Raw genomic sequence first — 21,641 nt, forward strand, 5'->3', positions numbered from 1 at the left:
TAAAATATGCATGAATAAAAAAATAAAATGTTAACTAGGTGAAAAAAGGTAAGATACACTTTTAAAACTTGTTGAGAGCTAAAAACTAGTCTTTGCTGCTGCCTCAAAGAGGAGCAGGGAGGAGAGGAGGGAGACAGGAGAGGCTGATTCAGGAGCACAGACACACTCACAACTATAAATGAACCAAAAATAAATAAATAAACAAGTTTCAGTGTTTTTTTGTATTGGAAATGGTATGTTATTGGTTATGGCCATGATTTTATGATTATTGAAATGTATACAGTTCTGTTTAATATAGGTGTTCCCATAGATCTAGTCTCTTTATTTTCCCCTCAAAATGCACCAGATTGATGCATTTAACTCCAAAATAAAAAAATAAAAATCGTACTGGGGGGGCATGCCCCTGGACCCCCCTAGAGGACTTGAGGTCCACCCCCACTTAATATCACATGGATAGGTTCCTAAATAAAAATGTTAAAGTTTTTAAATAGTAACCCCTGTCCATGTGTTTATTTGTGGGGAGTAGATTTAAACGATAGGGCTATCACTATGGGCAGCAATGCTGTAAATATTGACAAATAAATCCAGCAAAATGGCACAAAAAAAAACTGGTAGTGGCCTGGCTGGGTGTATAATTTCTGGCCTGAATTATTGTCTCGGTCCGGCCCTGGCTGTACCTGTTCGCTCTGCCATCGCGTGAAAGGTCTGCTAACAAGCGACGAACAGAAAGGTTGATGTTAATGCTGTTGCACGTCACCTCACCTCACCCCCCAAGTATATTTCAGATCTGTGGGAAACACTGTATTTATGTATTATGCTACAAGTGACAAGTATTTCCTTAAAATAAGAAAACAGTGATATCGAAAATAAGAAGCTTACATAAGAAAATTGGTAATTTAGAGTCCAGTTTTAGTTTCTTTAGTTGTACTGTGATAGGAGACAGGCATTATTTATTAAAGTATTAAAGTACAATGATAAAAAGCCAACACATGTAAAATGAGTAAAAAAGACTGTGAGATATACAAACAATCATAGAAAATATGAAAGATAAAACAACTACAAAAATGGTGTCAAACTGACAAACTAAGATGCAAGTTCTATGTAAATGATTTCTACTAAATGACAGCAGAGCACAGGCTGAAGATAAACAGCACAAAACAACAAAATGACGAGCAACAGAGACACAAGTACAGGATGTTCAATTTGTAAAAAGCCTGCATATATTCTGCATAAAAATGCCATCAATGCCAAAGAGCCGATACAGACATTACATATAGCTTTATCATAAAAAAAACGACATATGTTTAACAGATGCTCTGAGAAAATCTGAAGATGCAGCATGTGCCTGAACATGACAACGACCTGAATAGAAGAAACCATATGGATGGTGGTGAAGTGCTCCAAATGAATAAATCGAGGGTCTCTTCTATGAAATGGCAATTAGGACCAGCTTCATATCTCTTGTGTCCTGTGGGGAAATCAATACAGGAGCTGCCGTGAAACTAATGTACTGAGAGCCCTCTTTCCTATGGCAGACTTTTAAAAGGAGTAATAAACAAACAAAACATGTCCTCCTTTAGACCTCAGCTACTGTAGGGTTGGTTGTTTGTTTGTTTGCCAGGTGCTGCTGCTGCCGCCGCAGGATACTTTATTTATCAGGAGGGACAACGTGCATTAGCAGGAGGGTGTTTTGTTTCAGTTTTTATGTATCAAGATAAAAAAGCAAAAGGAGCAAAAACATCCATGTGCATTTTATTAAAAGATGAACTGATATTCACCTGAGCACAGCTGACACCGGTGAGGAGTCTGATGCTTCCAAGAAGCTTATCTTCCTCTCTTTTCTACCTGCCCCATTTTGTATGTAAAAAGGTAACCATTATCCACTTGAACTCTGCCAGACACAGTGGTAGGGCCATTATGACAAATCAATGTTGTGCAACAAGCAGTATTTCTAATTCTCAAGATCATACTAAAATGTAGCATGTCATGCTAAAACGGGGGTTTGATTTTGCACAGACATCGAAAAGAGACTTCACACATACCCACTTCCAATGCACCTATAATTGCTGAATAGATAAATATGTATGTATAAAATAACTGCAAGAAAATGATTGAAGTATTATTTGCATAAAGAAGCTCCCTGGTTACCACAAGAACAGCATTGATTGTGGGCATTGTTAGCGCCGTTGTACAGTAATATAAACAATAACTTCTGTTTTAGGAGTTTTATGCTCACAAAATAATTTAAAGTTGAATTAACTGCTTTCTCTCTTCAGTTTATTATGATCTGAAGGCAGGTTACTAATAAGATATGTATGCTTCTCAACATTTACAACTTTTCGAGCATTTACTTCTGCTCTGTCTGGCTTGCTCACGCCTTGATCTTGACAACTCGTAACCCAAAAGACCAACCAAAGAAATTGCCAGGAGAGTTTAGAGAGTGTGTCGACTCCTGCCAAAAGACACCCTGAAAGTAAATGTCAGAGGAGTTCAAATTTAAGAAATGCCAGTCCAAAGTCAAAGCAAGTGAAAGGAGCTTAACAGCGCTGACATTGTTGTCACTCCTTCCCAGAATTCACTTGCATCTGCGGCTTTGAAGAGCGGCACGTCACAGTCGACCACAAACTAAAGAAATGGGATTAGGGCCTCACATCTCAGCATTGGCACGGCAGGGAGGAGGCTTTGAAGAAATAGTTTAAGACACATACAAGGACACCTCCGCTCCGTCACACACACGTGAACAACTCCCGTGTTGAAATCACGTTCACACAAAAGCCACCTGGCTGGTACAGAGTGTCTTCCTCTGGCTTCACCAGAATCACTCCAGTGGTTGATGCAGAGAACACAGGAAGTTTTTTTGTAACTGACATCAAGCGTGTATTATTCATAACGTACAGTATATTTTTTCTTATGTGCCTGTGCATGCTGTGGCCTGATTGTGGTGCAGAGAGCTGATCGTTAAAGTGCATCGCCTGTCCATGATATCTCTATCTTCTCTACTGAGGTGAGAGGAGAGGTGACCTAGATAGGAGAGCAATTTGCACTGTCCGTGCAAGTGAGAGATCACGCCCGCTCTGTCAGACAATGTGACGATAGGGCTGATAGATCCGGGGTGGAGGAAGTGGCTTTGGCTTGTAGGGTTGTTTTCGTAGTAAGGTAGTAGGGTTTTCGAAACAAATAATAACATGTTTGCGACAGAACAGAGGCTTAGCAGTGCTGGAAAGTAACTTAGTCCATCTACAATTACTCAGTTAGTACAACTTTGAGTATTTTCATTTTATGCTCCTACTTTAAACTTCCCTGACAATATTTTACATTACAAAAACCTGTGAAATAATAGTGTACAGTTATCTTTTGGCTTGTGACTCATTACAAAGACGCAAATCAAGTTCGGGTCTTTGTGACATTATAGATGGTTAGCAGTGCACCTTAATTAGATATTTACCCTCTTAATGTCTTAGATAGTTTCATTTAAATTACTTTGAGGCATTTATTTAATTTAGAAACGTGCAAAGTACACACATGTGGTTTGTTTGGTCTTCTTTCCTAAAAAAAGAATCTGGGGACAGAATATTCTTGTGACCATTAAATGATTTGGCTGGTAATATGAATGCACCTTAACTTGTTATTAATTGAGTATCAGATTGCTGTTTTTGTGGTTTAATCTAAGTAAAAGATCTGAGTTAACTGTTCCATCACTTCCTAGCATCAATGTCATGGAGGTCCTCAGTAACAGGCTTGATATAAGAACCAGGCTAAAGAGACATAACAAATATTCCGGTGTGGTGACGACCAAAAGAACTGTAAGGATGCAGATTTGAGGTTAACGTGATACAGAAACTAGCTTGTCTTAATCTATTGTTCCTCTCGTCTCTAAAGTAGGTTGTGGTTAAAGGAGTCAACTTACAAGCTGGCAGGCTAATTTCACAAAGCCAAAACAGAGAAGCAGAGAGACACTCTGGGCTCCCCTGTCAGAATTTAGCTCTGGGCCTTTTGTTTTTATAAATAATTTGGGCTGCTTCTTTAAATGTGTCTTCTCGCAAAAACCTCCATTTTGAGTTATCTGTTTCCATCATCAAATACTAATACGTTTCTTCTCCTTGCAAAAGCACATGATAACAGCAACAGTAACCTCGCCAGCCTTTGTTTTCTGAGCTACGTCATCATGTGTTATCAGGCTGCATAGTTTGGTCTTTACTGAAATGCAAACTAATACCTTGAAGAGTCTAAAGTTTGGATGCACTTTGCATGTCTTTATTTGCTGTAATATTTTAGAAGCAATGCAACTTTAAGCAGGGAAAAAGGTCCCTTGATGGTGCATAGCTGTCATTGGTATGGTATGTTTAGAGCCTGTGAAACAAAGAACACCTCTGGAACAGCTGCAAATTGGACCGTGTGGGGGGGTTTATCTCACTTACAACTACAAATTATGTTTCAAAGGTTGAAGAATGAACTTACAGGCTACAGTTTTACCAGCTAACATGGACAAGAAGTCCTATTGGTGCCCATAACAATGTTAATTTGAACACCTACAATTAAAACCATTTTGTTCGATTGCAAGCTCCAGAACAGTTACCAAATGAACCTTGTGCTGTGCTTGTTTGGTCAAGATGGTCATCCTTTAGTTTGAGTACAAATTAGGAGGCATTGATCATTTCTTGCTAAAAAGCTTGTATATATTCTAAACAGAACTGGTCTGATGAAACAGTTAGGAAATTGTAAGAGTATTATTATGTCTTTAAATGCTATTGCAACTGCCAGACCCACTTATATTGCAGTGCTTTAAAAAAGATTGAATGAAGGGTTTTCTGTTGCTGTGACAACGCTCGAGGTTGAGCGAGGCCGTCAGGAACAGAATCTGAACGCCCTTTTTTAAAAAGGTATTTGCTTCATCATTACAGGGCTGTGTCTGCAGAATCTGTTGACCCTTGTCGTCTGCAGAACCAAAGCTATATTCAGAGCCGTTGCAAAACAGATTTATGGTTTGTTATGTCTACCTTTCAGAGTCGGTGGAGTGGGTTTAAAGAAAAACAATATACTGCTGTTTTTATTAAGCTAACTCTCTAAATGCACTCTGAACTCCAGTTGACCTGCAGCTGCACCCACTCCACCGTAGCCCTGAAAAACAAACTGTATCTGAGGTACAAGTTTGCAAACACCGGATAATATATTTCCATACCTTTGTGAGTGGCTTAGCGTCAACATCTCAAAGATAAGAAGTGGGTTATTGCCTGAGCACTTGCAGCTACCATCAACAGCAGGGAAAATGCTTACAGTGAAAGTCACTGACATCTTCTCCTTTTCCTACTGAGATGCCTTTAAGTGCCTTTATGTGTTTAAAGCTCGCTGAGCCAAGGTACAAATGTGTTCATCAGTGTGATGACATGATCTCCAGAAAAACCTGGTTTCAATGCTTTAGTACCTGAACTGGTTACACTACACCTCTCTCTCTACTTACCGTGCGATCCTTCTTTATAGTCACACAGATAACATCGAAGACAAAGATGGCGCTGAGATTACTTTGTTTTTTAGGCTCAGAGGTTGGTGCAATAGTGCTGATGCAGCGCGGTGGCCCTGCATAATAAGTCGGGGAGAGAGGGGAGCCAGACTCTGAGGACTGTGATTATCTCTCACCTACTCCAAAGAACAGCAAGCCATTACAGATTATTTCTCAATTTTCTTTCCGGGCAGGCTTTGAAACAGAGCCTGTTTCTGGGAGTGGTTCCAACATAAACCTAAGAAAAATGTAGATGCGCCGCTCCCCGTAGGAACTTACAAAGTAATGCTTGTGTAAATAATGTCTGGAGCAGTGTCTCGTATTCTAACGATTAGCTCTTTGCAACCTACAACGTTATACATGACTGCTTCTGGTCTGTTTGTGAATGTTCTGTCGTCCTGGTCAATAAGGATCTGTGGAAGAGAAATGAAGCGTTGTGCGGTGAAGTGCGTTTAAGTGTTTTCACTTGAGGTCTGTCTCGTGGCAGACAATGAGCACTGCATGATGATCAGTCTCCTTCTCAGAAATGCACTGATTCTCCCTGTATGACCACCCACTGGACCCTAATGCACACTTACTGTAGTAGAGGTAATAGTACTGTAGTCATGGTGTTCATCATAGCAGTGGAAGTAGAAGTCAGATCTCAAAGGATAGCAGTAGATGCAGTTTTACTACTTGTAGGAGAATTGCCTGTGATAGTCATTTAAATGGTAGCAGTTGTAAAAGTAGTTTTTGTTACGACACTACTGCCGAAAGTGGGTCTGGGACCAACAATTGTTTTTTTTCTCAGTTAGCCAATTTGTTTTTTTATTATAATAAATGTCAATCGGTGTTTCCCGAAGCCTGAAAATACGTACTTAGATGTGTTGTTTTGTCCAAAACTCAAAAGATAAAAGTCTACTGTCTTCCAAGGAGTAACAAAACTATGATAAATATTCAGATTAAAGAAGCTAGATCAGGGAATTTTGTTTGACAACTAATGGATTAATCTTTGCGGCTCTAAAAGTATTATAAAATATAGGTAGTAGCAATAGAAGCAGTTGTTCTATTCGTGGTAATGATAGTGACAGTTGCAAATCGAGGGTAAGAAGATTTAGTTATGTATACTGTAAGGTACGCTGACTGTAGTAAAAGTTAAATAAACATTTAGTCATGGACACAGTGGTGGAAGCAATATGACTTGTAGTATTAGTGGCAGTAGTGTATTAGTATAGCTGTCATAGTAGATGCTTTTGTAATTGTGGTTTACTAATATCTGTGAAATACAATTCATACAGAAAAGTTTTCTTTAAGAAAGCTATTACCTATGTTCAGTTGTTACCAGAGCATGGAGAAATGTACAATGAAACCTTTTCTACAGTACTGGTAAGATGAGTACTAAACACACAAACAAACAGCCTGGTTATCACAACAATAGCTTTTCGGGGCTTTTATGTTTTCTACACAAAGAAAGAAAAAGAGGTCGTGGTCCTGCTTTGCATTTGTATTTCACTGAAGTCTTTATGCGTCACCTGATTTTCTCGACTCTGTGGTGTGGCTCCTTCAGGGACCAAAGGAAACTGTGAAAGACGCTAATAAAAGTGGGTGTAGGCTACAGTATATTCACACGAACACCTCGCCTGGTGAGGCTTTAATTAGACTACATTTTCACAGTTCACAGTACAGTGAAGGCTAATGTAGCATGTGTAGGTTTGATGTATTCTCAATTCTCTGTTCTTGTACAGTTGATCAGTGCAATATGAATAGTCTGTGAAGTTCTGTGTTCACGTCCACTGCCTTCCTGACTCATATCAGTACTCAAACTGCACACCATAAGGAAACGGTCTAGAATTTATGTAAAAAAGGTAACGACCCGAATGGTGAGACTTTTATTTCACTCTTTCAAACGACTTTTATTTCGCACAGTCCATAGGTTCAGGGAATGTTCTGGAGAACATTGAGCCGTCCCTCGAGCGAAGTCTTTTATTAACTGGAAGCTCTGTGTGTGCATATGCTTTTGTAGATGCGTGCAATCTGACTGACACGCGTTGAGGTTTCTCATTTTCGGCAGGTGCATCACACGGCAAGAATGTCAAACCACATGCACACTTCCTGGTTGTGTGTTTGTGTGTGTTCTCTCACTCATCTGTGTATTTCAGTTTGAACTGCTAAGCTAACAGGCTCATTGTCCCCAAGTCAAAATAAGCATATTCATGTTTGTGTTTCGTCCCTTCTTGACTCAACGCTTTTAAATGTTTACCACAAAATGAGCAATTTCACATGACAAATCTATTTGCTCAAGGACTTACTGTGCTGTCATGAATAGAGATGGCTGCCGTGTAGAGTCATGGCAACAAGGGAGTTTCGGCAGCAGTTGATTTATGTCTCAGTTTTTAATCTTTCCTGTGTACATTGCTTTAGAAAATAACCTCTCCATCTGCACACATTCATAGTATTAAATCAATCATATCTGAGAGGGAAAGGTTTTTTTAACTGAGATTTAAAGTGAAGCTGACAGTGCTTGATTATCTCTTACCTTGTTGCATCACAGCTGTAATCAGAGCAGCGAATGCACTCTGCTACATAAAATGGATACGTACTGTTCATTGTGCAGCATACGTGGTGTTTAAAGGGATAAGAGTGTGGATCATGAACAGGTTTCAAGTTGTTTTGGTTGATTGCGGGTTGTAATGGACATGTTTTTCTCCACAGGGTTTGCAGGTGAAGGCAGATTATGTTCCTCTGCTACAGTCCCTGGCCACGTATGGATGGAGGCTCACCTGTGTGCTGCCAACTCCTGTAATCAAGACCAACAGGTAATGACACTTATCGGATCAAGAAAAGGGACATTAGGTCATCTATGGCCACTAATGACCCCTGTTGGAAACCAGAAGAAACTGCTCTGACATCCACCACAAGCCTTTGCTTTACCTTTTTCTAATTTAAAAGTAAAAAGTATTCAGAACACACGGCTGATCTCCATTTAGCTAATCATGTGATTTATTAAACCAATTTGCTGCGCCACTGATAATGTATGTGTCTCCTAGGGACTGAATACTAATGTACACATGTTCTTTGTATTCTTTTATCTGTGACTAATTAAGATAATCTTATTTATATAACTGTCCAAACTGGTTATATCTTATATAGCGTACTCATATGTATTCATATTCAAGTGTCAATACTGTGTCTTTAGTATTTCATATGTATTCTATCCATAGTGACTATATTATGCTGCCTATACTTTCTCAGTGTATCCAATATGTATACTGTTTATAGAGTTTATACGCATTCATACTGTATATGACTTTTTTATATCTTGCATATTTATTGCACTTATACTTTACAGATATGACAATGCACTTTAATTTCTGTGTCCCGTTACTTGTACTGCAATATAATGAAGTTGAATCTAAACTAATCTAATCTTAAAAGAAACATGTAAATACGATTTTAAATGTAAATAAAAAAGAAAATGCAAAAGGGATAACATGGAATAAAGATCAATAATAGAATGCAGTGAGAGATCTAAATAAAGTGATCTCAATTTAAGTAGAAGTATCTTACCATTTTATTTACTGTAGTCATAAGTCGTAAATGTGTTTTATTATGTTCAAGCTCTGCTCCTGAATCATTTAACAACCCACTGGAGGATCCCAAAAGTGCATTGTCACCAAGCTTAAAAACAAGACAATTCTGAGTTCATACATTTATTTATTTTTTAGCTTTTTTTACATCTAATACAACATCTATCTATCACTGCAGTGTTAACAAATACATACATACACATACTTTCTTTTGGTTTGTTGGGAGATAACTCTTTAAAGGCCCTGTCACACTGTCCCGAAATTGACACCCGATGGACACACGATAAAGGAAATGTTCAAATTCGGCTGTGATCATAGCAACATCGGGCCATTCGTGAGGGCATCTAAGCCATCGTATGACCGCCGGTGGAGTTTCTCAGACTCCGGCAGCAACTTCGTGAGCGGCAACTTCGTAAGGCACTCGTGACGGGCATCTTGTCAAATCGTGTCATCTTCGTGTTATCATCGGTGCATTCACATTCACTCTGATCGGGGCGAATGCCCGATGGCACCGAGGATAACAAGATGTCCTCACGATGGCCTTACGAAGGGCAAAATTGACACACAAATTCAACACGAAAATGAACCTTCGCAAGGTCCTTCGGCAATTTTTTGGCATGCCAAAGATTTTGCCTCCGCTCACGAAGTTGCTGCCGGAGCCTGAGAAACTCCGCCAGCGGTCATACGATGGCTTAAGATGCCCTCACGAACGGCCCGATGTTGCTACGATCACAGCCGAATTTGAACATTTCCTTTATCGTGTGTCCATCGGGTTGTTTTATTGCACAACAAAATCATGTAAATATACTATGTAAATAACCCAATTTGTGTTCTGTGAAACTAAAAAGGATATAATATATTATTTTGAAGGACAGTTGACAGGAAATTGTTGTTGTTATGGAAACAACATTACGGAGAAAACGTAATATTTTCTACATATAAAGACGGATAAAGTAAAGAACAAAGTCTGAAGATATCAGTACAGTATCATAGTACTTTAACATAATTGTTTGTGTTACTTTCGTTGCAGTTGTATGTCTTAAATGTAATGTAAATGTTGCCTTCGTGTGTGGTTCGGGGCCATCTTCGTGCGAAATTCACAATTCCATATTCGTGTGTCCATCGGGTGTCAATTTCGGGACAGTGGCCCTGTCACACTGTTGCTGCCGCACTGTTGCTGTCGCACGAAGTTGCTGCCGGAGCCTGAGAAACTCCACCGGCGGTCATACGATGGCTTAGATGCCCTCACGAATGGCCCGATGTTGCTACGATCACAGCCGAATTTGAACATTTCCTTTATCGTGTGTCCATCGGGTGTCAATATCGGGACAGTGTGACAGGGCCTTTAAGAAGACACTAGGAACTGTATTAAAAACACGTTATCTTTTCAAGTTCTTGTTCAAAGAAATATGGCTTCTCGAAGAAATTGACCTAAATCTGTGCCAATTGAGGCTAATCTGTGAGCCGAGCAGCAGCAGCATCAGCTGGGAAGATTTAAAAGCAGCAGCTCTGACTGTTGGTGGAAAATCTCTCGCCTCGAATGTGACGGTTCCTCAGCTTAGCCTGTGCTGACTCATCACTCATGCCTGCTAAATGAGTGTACATCCGCTTTTGGTCAAAGGCTTTGCATGTTCTTCTGGCACCCCGGAGAGCCTTACTTCAAGACACAATATATTCTTCAACAAAATGATAATGTACCGTTCGCAACAGTGAAATATCACACTCCAGAACACTTAAGTCTCATCAAACCAGTGTTACGAAAAGGCCGAAGTACCTTGTTAACTCAGAAATAATCTAAATGACACTAAACAAATTAACAAACAGCTGTTTATTAAATGTTTCAAATAGATAATACTCTATAGCACATTTAGGGTTGAGAAAAAAGACATCTGACAATACTAGCTTGCTCACAGATTTAACAACATGGTGGATGTTACCTTGCTGTAAATAGTGACTCAGACCGCAGGACGGCCATCATGCACAAATTGGACCATTTGTACATTCTGAGCGCTTTTGGAATATGCTGTTCAATTATTTAGTGAGTCACAATCTCAGAGCAGCAGAAAATGTTGCACTTGAAAATTGAATATGGGAAAGATTGTTTTAGCTAGCAAAAATAATGAAATTACATTTTAACGTACTCCTATCATAAGCTTTAGCCTTTGTTTTCTAATTGATTTTCATTGGTATATTGTTACAGTAGATTTATAGTTGTGTCAAACTGACAAAGTATACATGCAGTCTTTCCATCAATACACTGACCAAATACTGTTAGCTTGGCTCCGACCTCAGCTGGTCATGTTTGCTGCTCTTTCAAAGCATAGCTGATTAATTACCTCTCTATTTTCGTCCTTTGTGATTTTTTTCTACTTTCCTTTTCTCTCAAAATGCCAAAACACAACAGCACAACATTGCTAATTAATCACAGTCGGCCTAGATACAGTACAAGACGGAGCTCATTTCTCTCCCTGCCTCGTAACATTTCGCGCCAAAATAATGGTTGATGATCTATTTCAGATTAGCAAAACTCATTACACTTGTTTTTGTGCTGTTGATTCCTCAATTCTTTTAATAGCAAATTTGCAAATGCACGGTTTTTGTAGTCTGAGGGGTTTGCAGAAGGCACTTCATCTGGGGGGGGATAAGTGTCAGTGATCTCAGCCACGTCTGAAATTAATGCTAACTGGTGCTCAGCGGCTTCTCTCCACAACATTAATTCATGTAGTTGTCTCGGAGCAGGCATTTCTGTTCACCGCATTCAATTAATGAAGATGGTAATTACATTTTAGAGCCATTAACTACAGTAACTGTGAATTCCTCTACATTTATTGTCGAACAACAGAACATACAACAAGGAAACAACAAGGTTTGGGCACATTGGGTCATTTTTGCAGGTATCTTAATGTACTAGAGACTATAACAGGGTTCAGCATATACATTATAAAGTCTTAATCTGAGTCTTTCTTTAAGTACGATGGGCATTTTGGAGCGCAGTATTTGATTTTTCAGGGTGTTTGATTATAAACTAGAGTCAGTTTGCAGCAAAGGGGGGAAGTAGACTTTTCTCTGCTGCCAACAGGTACAGTCATTTAAAATAAACACAGGCCATTCCTGTTCCATAAGGCTTCAATGTTGTAATATGTTGCAGCTGACAAAGACATCCCAAAGTAGATTTGGTAAAGGCCTGTAATTTTCTAAGACATCCACTCTTCTTTGGCTTAATGGGAACTCCAGTTAGCTTTCAGCTTTAGTTCGAAAAGGAAGCCATCCAGCATTCTTGACAGCCTAGAAAATAGCTTATGGATAAATGGTAGAAGGAAGGAGGTAATGGAAAAAAAAGAAGTCGTGGTGGGCTTTGGATGGTTAAGATAGTAAGCCCTTCTGCTAGAGGAGTCTCAAGTCCATTTGATGTTGAGAAAGGGAAGATTTGTAGCAGGCTTTTAAGGTTCTGCAGCGATCATAAAGCTGCCATCTGTCCTCATGTGCAGGGCTGAGCTGGCAGCTTAACTTTAGACAGCACCTAACCTTTTGTGAGTATGTGTGTGCAGGCGTGTGCATGTGTTATTGAACTTGTGTCAGATAACAGCACAGGACAACATATCTCATTTTAAGCCACGTCCAATAATGGCAAGAGAAAAATAGAAGGAATGAAGCAGAAACAAACAATAAAACTGTCAAAAATCCCAGAAGATAACAGCAGAGAGGCAAAAGTAAGCAGCTAGTTGGAGAGAGAAAACTGAAATATTAAGGAGGTTGTGAATGACAAAGATACAGACAGAGGAGTAGGAGAGAGAGCTCGAGAGACAGGAAGCCCGCTCAGAGAAGAATCTGCATTTCCTGCCACAATTAATCTGTCAGTGTGAGTACTGGTGCAGATTATCCTCCTCTGAACACAGAAATGTGACATGTTCATAGGATGGAGGATTATCTTTGGGGAATTGAGGAAAAGAGAAGAAATACATGTTCTAAGAAGTTCAAGGTTTTCAAAAATTGCACTCAGACATTCAGGCAAACCTCTAAATACGCCTCAGTGCATGAGAAAAACCCATTTCCTTGCAAGACTGAAACATAAGGGGGGAAATGACACTGACTAATGACAGCAGTGAAGAGGTTGGGCCACAAATGTGAGCCTTTATCCTAAACTGTCAGATAAGAGCGTGAAGCATGAACGGTTGCCAGCATCATTTGGCTATCTTGATGGAGGTCAGAAAGTGTGTTGATCAATCTGTGTTATTTCAGGATTCAAGCCTATAACTCAAATGATGTATCCATATTTATCATGGAGTTCTGCAGCATTTTTTAAGCAAAGGATCTCGTAAATTATGAAGTGTTGTTGTTACATTGTTTCTGAAAAAGCACGTGGGAAAAGCTCATTTATATCTCCTTTCTTATTTTATCTTTTTCAACAAATAAGAGTAAACGTTTGAAGAAGAAGAAGACATACAATGTTGCGTCTAATTGCCAACGTTTTCAGCTGATATCCTCTTAACGTTCCTTTTCTCTCTCCGTCCTAATCTTTCAGTGATGGAAGTCTGTCCACCAAACAGATCGTGTTTCTGCAGAGACCCGTCTTGAGCCGAAAGAGGAGGGAATCCAAGGTACACAACCTCACATTCCTCTCTGTATTTCTTGGCTAATGTGTATACGAGGGTCTCCCACCAGTCTTTCTGTCACATGCTTAAAGTAAATCCCAGGCCAACATCACCTTTTACCACCTTGGATATAACAGCTGTTTTGGTTTTAAGTTGCCAAATACACAAAACAAACTGACTCCCTTTCTGTTTGAGATATTGGGAACTCCTCAGCAACAGCGGATGTGTTGTTTGGAGAAAAACAGCTAATAATACTTTCTTCGTGACCCTGAATAGTGACGATAACCTCTAAAGCTGACCTTTTGTCCACTGTGAAATGAATCCATGTTGATGCTTTCTGTGACCAGAATTTAAACTGCCATCACGGAAACAAATGTAATAGGCCTTAAGACTCAGGGAATTGCTAGCGTTAACAAGATTTTCTTGGCCGTTTCTTTGCAGTCTATCTCAGTACTCTATGTCCCTGCAGTGTGTTGAACCCTGCAGAAGTTGTTCAAGTAATTGAGGATATATTGCATTACATTTTTTCCTGGCTTGTTTAGTCGGATTGAAGGCCTGGGGGCCCCCAATAACTCCCCTAAAAATGGCCTCAATTTCCTTCCCGGCATCAATGAGACTCATTTGAATTAGCTCGTTTTCCCAGTGCAATATTAGTTTCACGTTGATCTATTCTTAATTAAGCTTTGTGCCCAAAAGCATGTTTTAAGAGTTGCGAGTCATTCCACTGACATGCTAATGCGTCACATACGTTAACATTGTTTCGTTTGTTTCAGAAATTGATCTTCAAGCCCCGAAGCAAGTCCAACAAGAACTGCATCAAAGAAACAGCAAAGAAGAAGAAGAAGAAGAAGAAAACTAAAACCGAGAAAGATGCAGAGGATCCCAAGATACTTGATGACAAAGAAAATGTTGAGAAAGAGGAAAACAACAGTAGGGAGGAAGCAGTGAATGCAACAGATGTAGAGGCAGCAAGAGAAAGTGAGACATCGAAAGAAAGGGAGGTGAGGAGTGAGGCAGATAAAATGATCGATGGGATTGAAATCAGCATAGAGACTTTTGAAAAGAAAGATGGAGGAGCAGAGACAGAAGACAAAGAAGGACAAAACGTCACAGAAGAAGAAAAGATAGCACTGGATGGGGAGGGATCAAATGAGAAGGGAGAGCCTTTAGAAAAAAGAGAAGTCCAGGAAGTGATGGAAATCGTTGCGACTGTTGAAACACAGAGCGAGACCAAAGAAAAGGTGGATGAGAGCGTAGCAGAAGTTGTGATTGAAAATGGGGTGGAGACGGATGAGGAGAAAGACGAGGGCCAAGAGATTGTGATGAAACATAAGACAGAAGAACCAGCAGGCGTGGATGTCATCGCCAAGGAAATTGTGGCGGATTCAAAGGCCACACCAACTAATCAAAGCTCAGAGGAGACTCCAGAGTAGCCCCAAGTAGTCCAAGTCAAGGTTTTTCCCCACCCTACCTCTTAACTTCTACATCTTAAGGACTGGTTCACAGTGTTGTCCCTGATCCATGTAAAAGGGGCTTCGATCCCCATCGCTGCATCATTCTCCAAACCTACCATCTTTATTAAACAATTCCCCGCAACCTGCCATAGTGTAGCTACAGAGCAGATATCAGCTCTAGACCACACATACTGAATGTATATATCAGGAGATGTTGGTGCAGTATAGTGGACGTATAGACAATGCAATACAGAGCAGAGGAATCAACGGGGGGTGAATATCTAGAATGATGTATTGATCGGTTTGTGCACGTTTTCCTGCAACTAAAGAAGAATGAGAAATTGTTTAAATTCCTGGTCACTTCAGAAATTGAAAAAGGTAAATGTCTTTCCATTAAATGAAATCACATTTAGTTGGTTTGTATGTCAAAGAGAGAAACAAATCTAGGTATTATTCCTATAAAAATCTAGGTATTACCCATTTTACACAATGTTGTGCAATAGTAAGCTGTCCTAACACTGTTCAATGTTGAGGAAACAGAGTTTGAGAGAATAAAATGAAGGAAAAAAACTGTCACAGAAGGAAAAAAAAAGGTAGGAGAGTTATTGAAACTGACTAGCGGCAGTGTGTTAGCAGTTAGCTCAACATATGTAGTTTATCAATCAGTCCTGCCAATAGTCCCACATCACCAATCCTCTAGCTATGTGGATACATTAGACACTTTCTAGTGTGATCAGTGCTTCACGTGAGTGTGGAAAGAAACATGATTCTCATTGTAATGTAAAATACAGAGTTGGATGCCGACCTTTCTAATAAGATAAGATAAGATAAGATGGACCTTTATTAATCCCTGTGGGGAAATTCAGTAGTTTAACAGCAACAGGGTAAGATTGAAAATAATAAGGGTCAACTTGATAAACTTAAAGAAGATCAGTGATTGAGTAAGTTCTCTGGCATTAAAGGATAAAGCTAATATTTGTACCCAGAGGTAGCACCTGTTACAAGAGGTACATGTACAGAGCAGCTTTCTCGCAGTTTCGGAAGCTACGAAAATTCAGCTCAAAAATCCAAGAGACTGAATTGACAGGTCACACATTTCCAAATCCACAGGACTGACAGTTTGAGAAAAAATCTGCTCAGGAAAGCATCTCCATGTGACCACATACTGCACCACCATTTCCAGTTCCAGTTAGTTCGGTGCAGCAGAGTAAGTTGTTGGAGAGAACTTGTAGGAGACAGTGGTAGAGGTGATGGGAAAGGCATTCGTTGCGAAAGGCAATCCAAAGCAGGGTGAAGAGATAATTGTTTACGCTAAGCTCAAAGCCGTCAAGTGCTTCAAAGAGAGCCGATAATCACTCTTTGGTGTGGTGTGCTAAGCTCACCTTGCATACAGAATGTTCCATATTCAACGCCGAGTCAGATAAGGATGTGAAATTCAGCTGAATGTTTGCAGCTCGGAGGCAGAACTCATATTTTGATGCACCTAGTTGGCTTTCACATACAGTACAGGAGTGAGGATTCATTTCTGGGCAAAGTTGTATTTTTTAAATTACATTTCCAGCTAATGGCCACAAACAAAAGCTCTTGTCAGTAGGGAGACAAGGTTAAGATGTTTGGTCAGGACAGAGCATAGCCTTGTTGTTCACTGAGACCAAAACTGAAGATTGAGAGAGAAATTGAGACAGATGTTGAGAGCCTAATAGAAATACCCAAGTATAAGAGAGTCAATAAAAGAAATGAATAGGCTCATCTAAAGTAACGGCCTTTTGCGTTCCACATTCCCCGTTGAGATTTCCTTCATTATTTTACAGCCAGCTCTTTAAGCACCTCTTTCCAGACATAATTTCTGACAATAACAAAGTCATAATGTGCTGTTTCACGGCATCGTGTAGCTTTCCATTTTAAAAAGGGGATTGGGTGATGTGAAAAGGAGGGAGAAAGGTGTCGACGTTCACGGCGCAGAGCTCTCATTAGCTCACTAATGGATTTTGTCAGTGGGGTATCTGTCAGGAATCATGAATTTATAATGGGGGTCACTTATTGGGGGATGTATTGACAGCAAAACACCTCAACATGTCAAGAAAATAGCCTTCAGATTTAACGGTGATGTCATAGGGAATCATTTGCACTGAGGGGGAGGAGCTTTTGTTACAAAATATCAAATATTGCAAAGAAATTACACACTTTAACTACCTGCAGTCCACCTTCACACATACTATATTTGTCATAATTTGGATCTTTTGTCATTATGAGAACAGTTGATACTTCGGTCAAGAAAAATGTCTCCCTTTTGGAGATAAAACTCTTCAATTACACACAAGTAAGATTGATTACTCTGAATAAGTGCTCTCTTCAATAAATCCACCCGCCGCTGAGATTTTCTTCAATGTAAAATGGCAAGTGATTTTGTGTAGAGTAGAATATAAAAACTGTGACCAGCTTAGCCTTATTACTATACTGTAAATGCCCCACAATCTGCTTTTTAGCTATGTCTTTTAGAGGCACAATGGTGATTTCAGTGTTATATGTTTGTCATAGTCAAACAGGAAAGATTTGCTACAGTCAGTGTTGGTATTTTGAAGCCGTTGTTCCCTCTTTTATTACTGGAATTCAGAGTGAGGGGATAAAAAGATTTTAAGTGTTTGTCTATATGAAGGTAATATGTTTTGGAGTTATTTTTAAGATGCTTTGAACTTTTTTTATTATTGTGAATGTTCTTTTTTGAGTCTAGAGATTTTATTGTAGGCTTTGTGTTGCCTATGCTGTTGCGCTAAAGCTTGCTAAAATGTATTTCTGAGCTACCTCCTGAGGGCTGTGGTTTGTGTTAAAACCAAGGGGTTGCCGTGTGCGGACCCACAGAAACATATTCTCCTTGTCCTCTCGCCCTCCAATATGACGGAGTCCAGACCCATGAGCGTGATCGCTAATAGCAGCAAAGTCAAGGGCCATATGTGAGCCAGAATGGATTTGTCCACATCTGTACACAGGAGTTTGCACGAGCACATGACAAATAACCACTCTGATAAATTGAATTATATCAAGTCATATTATAATATTCTCTGTGGTATTTTGATTTTTTTTTAACTTAATTCTCCAAGCTGCTTTTAGCTATCGGCTGTTTCAGCATTAATAAGCACTTATTGTATTCAAGAAAATATTGTATGCCTCTTGCATCAATGCTGCTGGGGAGCAAATAAGACTCAGCTGTCACATTCAAATTGTGACAAAAATGAATTATGAAAGGCAATACCAAAAGACGCCTTTTGATAGCTGTCGAGATCATTATGAATAGCATATTTTAGAAATATCCCCAGTGAATTCTGGTCAACTTAATCCGTCAGATTTAATCAATTTCTTCATTTTGCCCTGCGTCAAGATAGACATTTTTATTGTCATCTATCTGTTCTAAAGATATGAATTAATATCAGTATTCTCGACTTCTGTTTTTATTTTAAATCGTAAAACTGTGACATGTATTCCCCTTTGGTATTCTGGGAAAACAGACAGATCATATTCCACTTCATCTAGAGGAGCAGGGCTTGGAAAATCAGTTAAGCGGCGAGGTGATCTCATGTGACATGACTGTGTTTTTGACTCCCACTACATTCCGGTTGGACATCCACAAACACGGATAATCGTAACCTTGACAAAAGTTACAACCGGTCCTGTATCCGCCTGTCCTACCTGCGGCTGTAGCCTTCAGGGCCCCTTGTCTGCCTGATATGGGCTGATTGGTGGCAGCTCAGTCTAACCTCTGACATGAGTACACTCCAGGGACTGTGGGTAATAGTGATTTTTTTTTATCCTGGAAAAAAGAAAAACACAGACGACAGGGAGAGAAAAGCGAAGCAGGATCTTACACTCTATCAGTTAAATGATGTTGAACCATGTTAAGTTAGCCGTCCGTGAAAAGAGGGAGCCCTTTGAGTAATGTTAGACTTTATACATTTGCAGCTCTCTGCCCATTTGTGTAAAAGAAAAAAGAAAAGGTAATATACAGTTTCCTGTCTTCTATCAGCATAATTGTCTTTGAGCCTCAGTGGTGCTGCCGGTGCAATCGTTCTTGGTAACGCTGTTAAGAAAAAATACAACGTAATGGTTCATTTCCTGTGTGCTACTATGATGTGAAATGGGCAAAGTAGAAATGACAGAACATGATACAATAGGATGCCGTCATTTTTTTTCCTGTGTTGTCACTTTAGCTTGCTCACAGCCTCTGGAAAATGTATTCTTAGGTTTTTGTCCCTGATGTGTTTTTATCACCTCGCTGCCATCTTGAATGTTAAGTATCTTTGATCATGTGGTGTTGTCACTTGCATAGCAGTGTTTGCTATCAAGGAAGAAAAAAGTATTCTTTATCTTTGCTATCCTGAGTATGTCCACATTCCTATTGTTCATGACATCTGTACAATTTGTATATTATAAAATGATTTATATTTAATGTGTAAAATGTCTTTGTTTCTTTGTGTCAAATGGAATACAGCTTATGTTTGTTGAGGCAGCTTATTGAGGCAGAGCAAGCATTTTAAGGAATTCAAGATGGAGCTCTAGATTTGACTTGTGAACTGCCATTTAATTTTTCCAGTTAGAGGTAAAACATTAAACACATACCTCCTGCAATCAGTATTAAAGTCAAACCCATTTTATTTGGGCCTGAGACAAGCCTGACTAAGTCAATATCAGGTAAAAGATTATAACTTACTTCAATCACTTTGGAGTATCTTCCAGTTTGTGTGTACAGACAGAGAGATCCCACAATCCCAAATATAAAAACGAATGTATATACAAATATGTGTGCAAATATGTGTATATATATATATATATATACACACAGTCAAAGACACATTTTTACATTTGCACACATTAAGACCTAAATAAAAAGACAACAATCAATATACAAAATAACAGTCACTTCAATATTTTGAGAATGTCCTGCAGACAACTATGATACTTTCCCGCACAACAAAACTACACCTCTGAAATTAGGCTGCTTGTTTGCAACACAGTAACGTAAAACAAAATAAGCATTATCTATACTTGTAATATGTGACATTAAATAATTTAAATGTTTCTATTTTTAATCTCAGCTGACTACATAGCTGCCTTCTCAGTATGGGAGATACTCACAATACAGGACTGATATTACAGATATAAATATCTGAAGAATAAGAGGATTTCAGTCAACTTTACCTAAATCTGTGAGAATCTGCAGAATCAATAAACCTCTGTGTCATTAACCAGCAAACATGTAAGTTATCTGTTCCAGCTGCACACAAGGACAGCAAATGCTGTCCTTGGATAACTATTGAAATATGAAATTACGACTTCAATAAACTGAACACAATGTAAGTATACAACATGGCCAGGATGATTGTTTGAATCTGCTTTTTCCTGGTTATTACCTTCATTATTGTGGGAACCTTAGAATAGATCAACTTTATAGTTATTACACCCAAACATCACAACAATAAAATGTGTCTTGCCCTTACATCAAAACAATGCCATATAGCCCCAAAACGGTCCATCATGCATCATATTTCACGGAAAAACCGCAACCGACAGCCATATGATAATAACCCTACAGTGTTTTATGAACAAGTGTATTTACAGTTGAGTCAACACAGCCGGTGTGATCTATAAGTCATGAGCTGGCAGCAGCCCAGGGGAGCTTAAGGTCATTAAAAGGAGAGCTTTGCCTTCAACCAAAACCACACACACCAAATCCATTTTGCTCACTACAGGAAGCGTTAATTGCTCTTGAGGCAGATTGTAGACCATTGGCGAGACGTTAAGCTGGTCAGAAACTCATTGAGCCTGTAGTTTGGACATTAGACGCATGACCCGGGGCGTTACATCCTTGAGGTCCCACACTGGGACTCATGTGTAATGCTACACAACAACTTGCTGAGGTTGCAGCATGTTTTCATCATCATCATCATCATCATCATCATCATCATCATCATATCTTTATTTAAAGAGACTCTTGGTCCATTATTTTGAACAGTGAAGTTCATTTTGAGAGTCAAAGAAATGTGCTTTTGATGATTGTGGTACAGGATGCCATTACAGCATTTATTGATGCTGATTGAATGCAGGTTTTAGCCTTCATGACCAGAGGGCCTTGTGGTTCACTGAGAGCGAGAGGTGGAGCGCAAGGCTGTGCCAGGTGTTCAACGTAGAATTAATTGATCCAGAATTCATACCCACATAAAATCTATCTAAGATGTTTGTAGTGGAGGTGTGCCGCCATAAAAAGGTAGGGTTTGTGAATTGTGTGTAAAACAAATTCCCTTTGACGCAGCACTGCCATCTAGTGGCTGGCCTCATATGCAATGAAATAGACCTCAGAAGACACAATAGTCATTAGTCCAATCTCTAATTATTAAATAAACGCCCAAAAAGTTTAGGTTAAAGTTATTCCAATGAGACATTGGGTTACTTCTCTCCATTTCCGAGCAAAAACAAAACCTTTGGGGTTTTTGAAATACTCAATTTGCACGTTTTTATAACCTTTAAATGGTCTGTAAAGTCG

General features: G+C 39.3%; 1 protein-coding gene across 3 annotated transcripts in view; it reads left to right on the forward strand.

The window, feature by feature from the left end:
• LOC117460670 (raftlin) overlaps positions 1-19,550 on the forward strand; it is a 139,655-nt gene extending 120,105 nt beyond the window's left edge. For all 3 annotated transcript variants that reach the window (XM_071205926.1, XM_071205927.1, XM_071205928.1), the window contains exons 8-10: positions 8,189-8,292; positions 13,586-13,661; positions 14,429-19,550. In XM_071205926.1, the coding sequence (XP_071062027.1) occupies positions 8,189-8,292; positions 13,586-13,661; positions 14,429-15,088 (840 nt within the window). In that variant the 3' untranslated portion in view covers positions 15,089-19,550. The remainder of the gene's footprint in view (positions 1-8,188; positions 8,293-13,585; positions 13,662-14,428) is intronic.
• Positions 19,551-21,641: the final 2,091 nt, after the last annotated feature.

Source organism: Pseudochaenichthys georgianus, chromosome 16 (assembly GCF_902827115.2).
Source record: "Pseudochaenichthys georgianus chromosome 16, fPseGeo1.2, whole genome shotgun sequence".
Taxonomy (NCBI): domain Eukaryota; kingdom Metazoa; phylum Chordata; class Actinopteri; order Perciformes; family Channichthyidae; genus Pseudochaenichthys; species Pseudochaenichthys georgianus.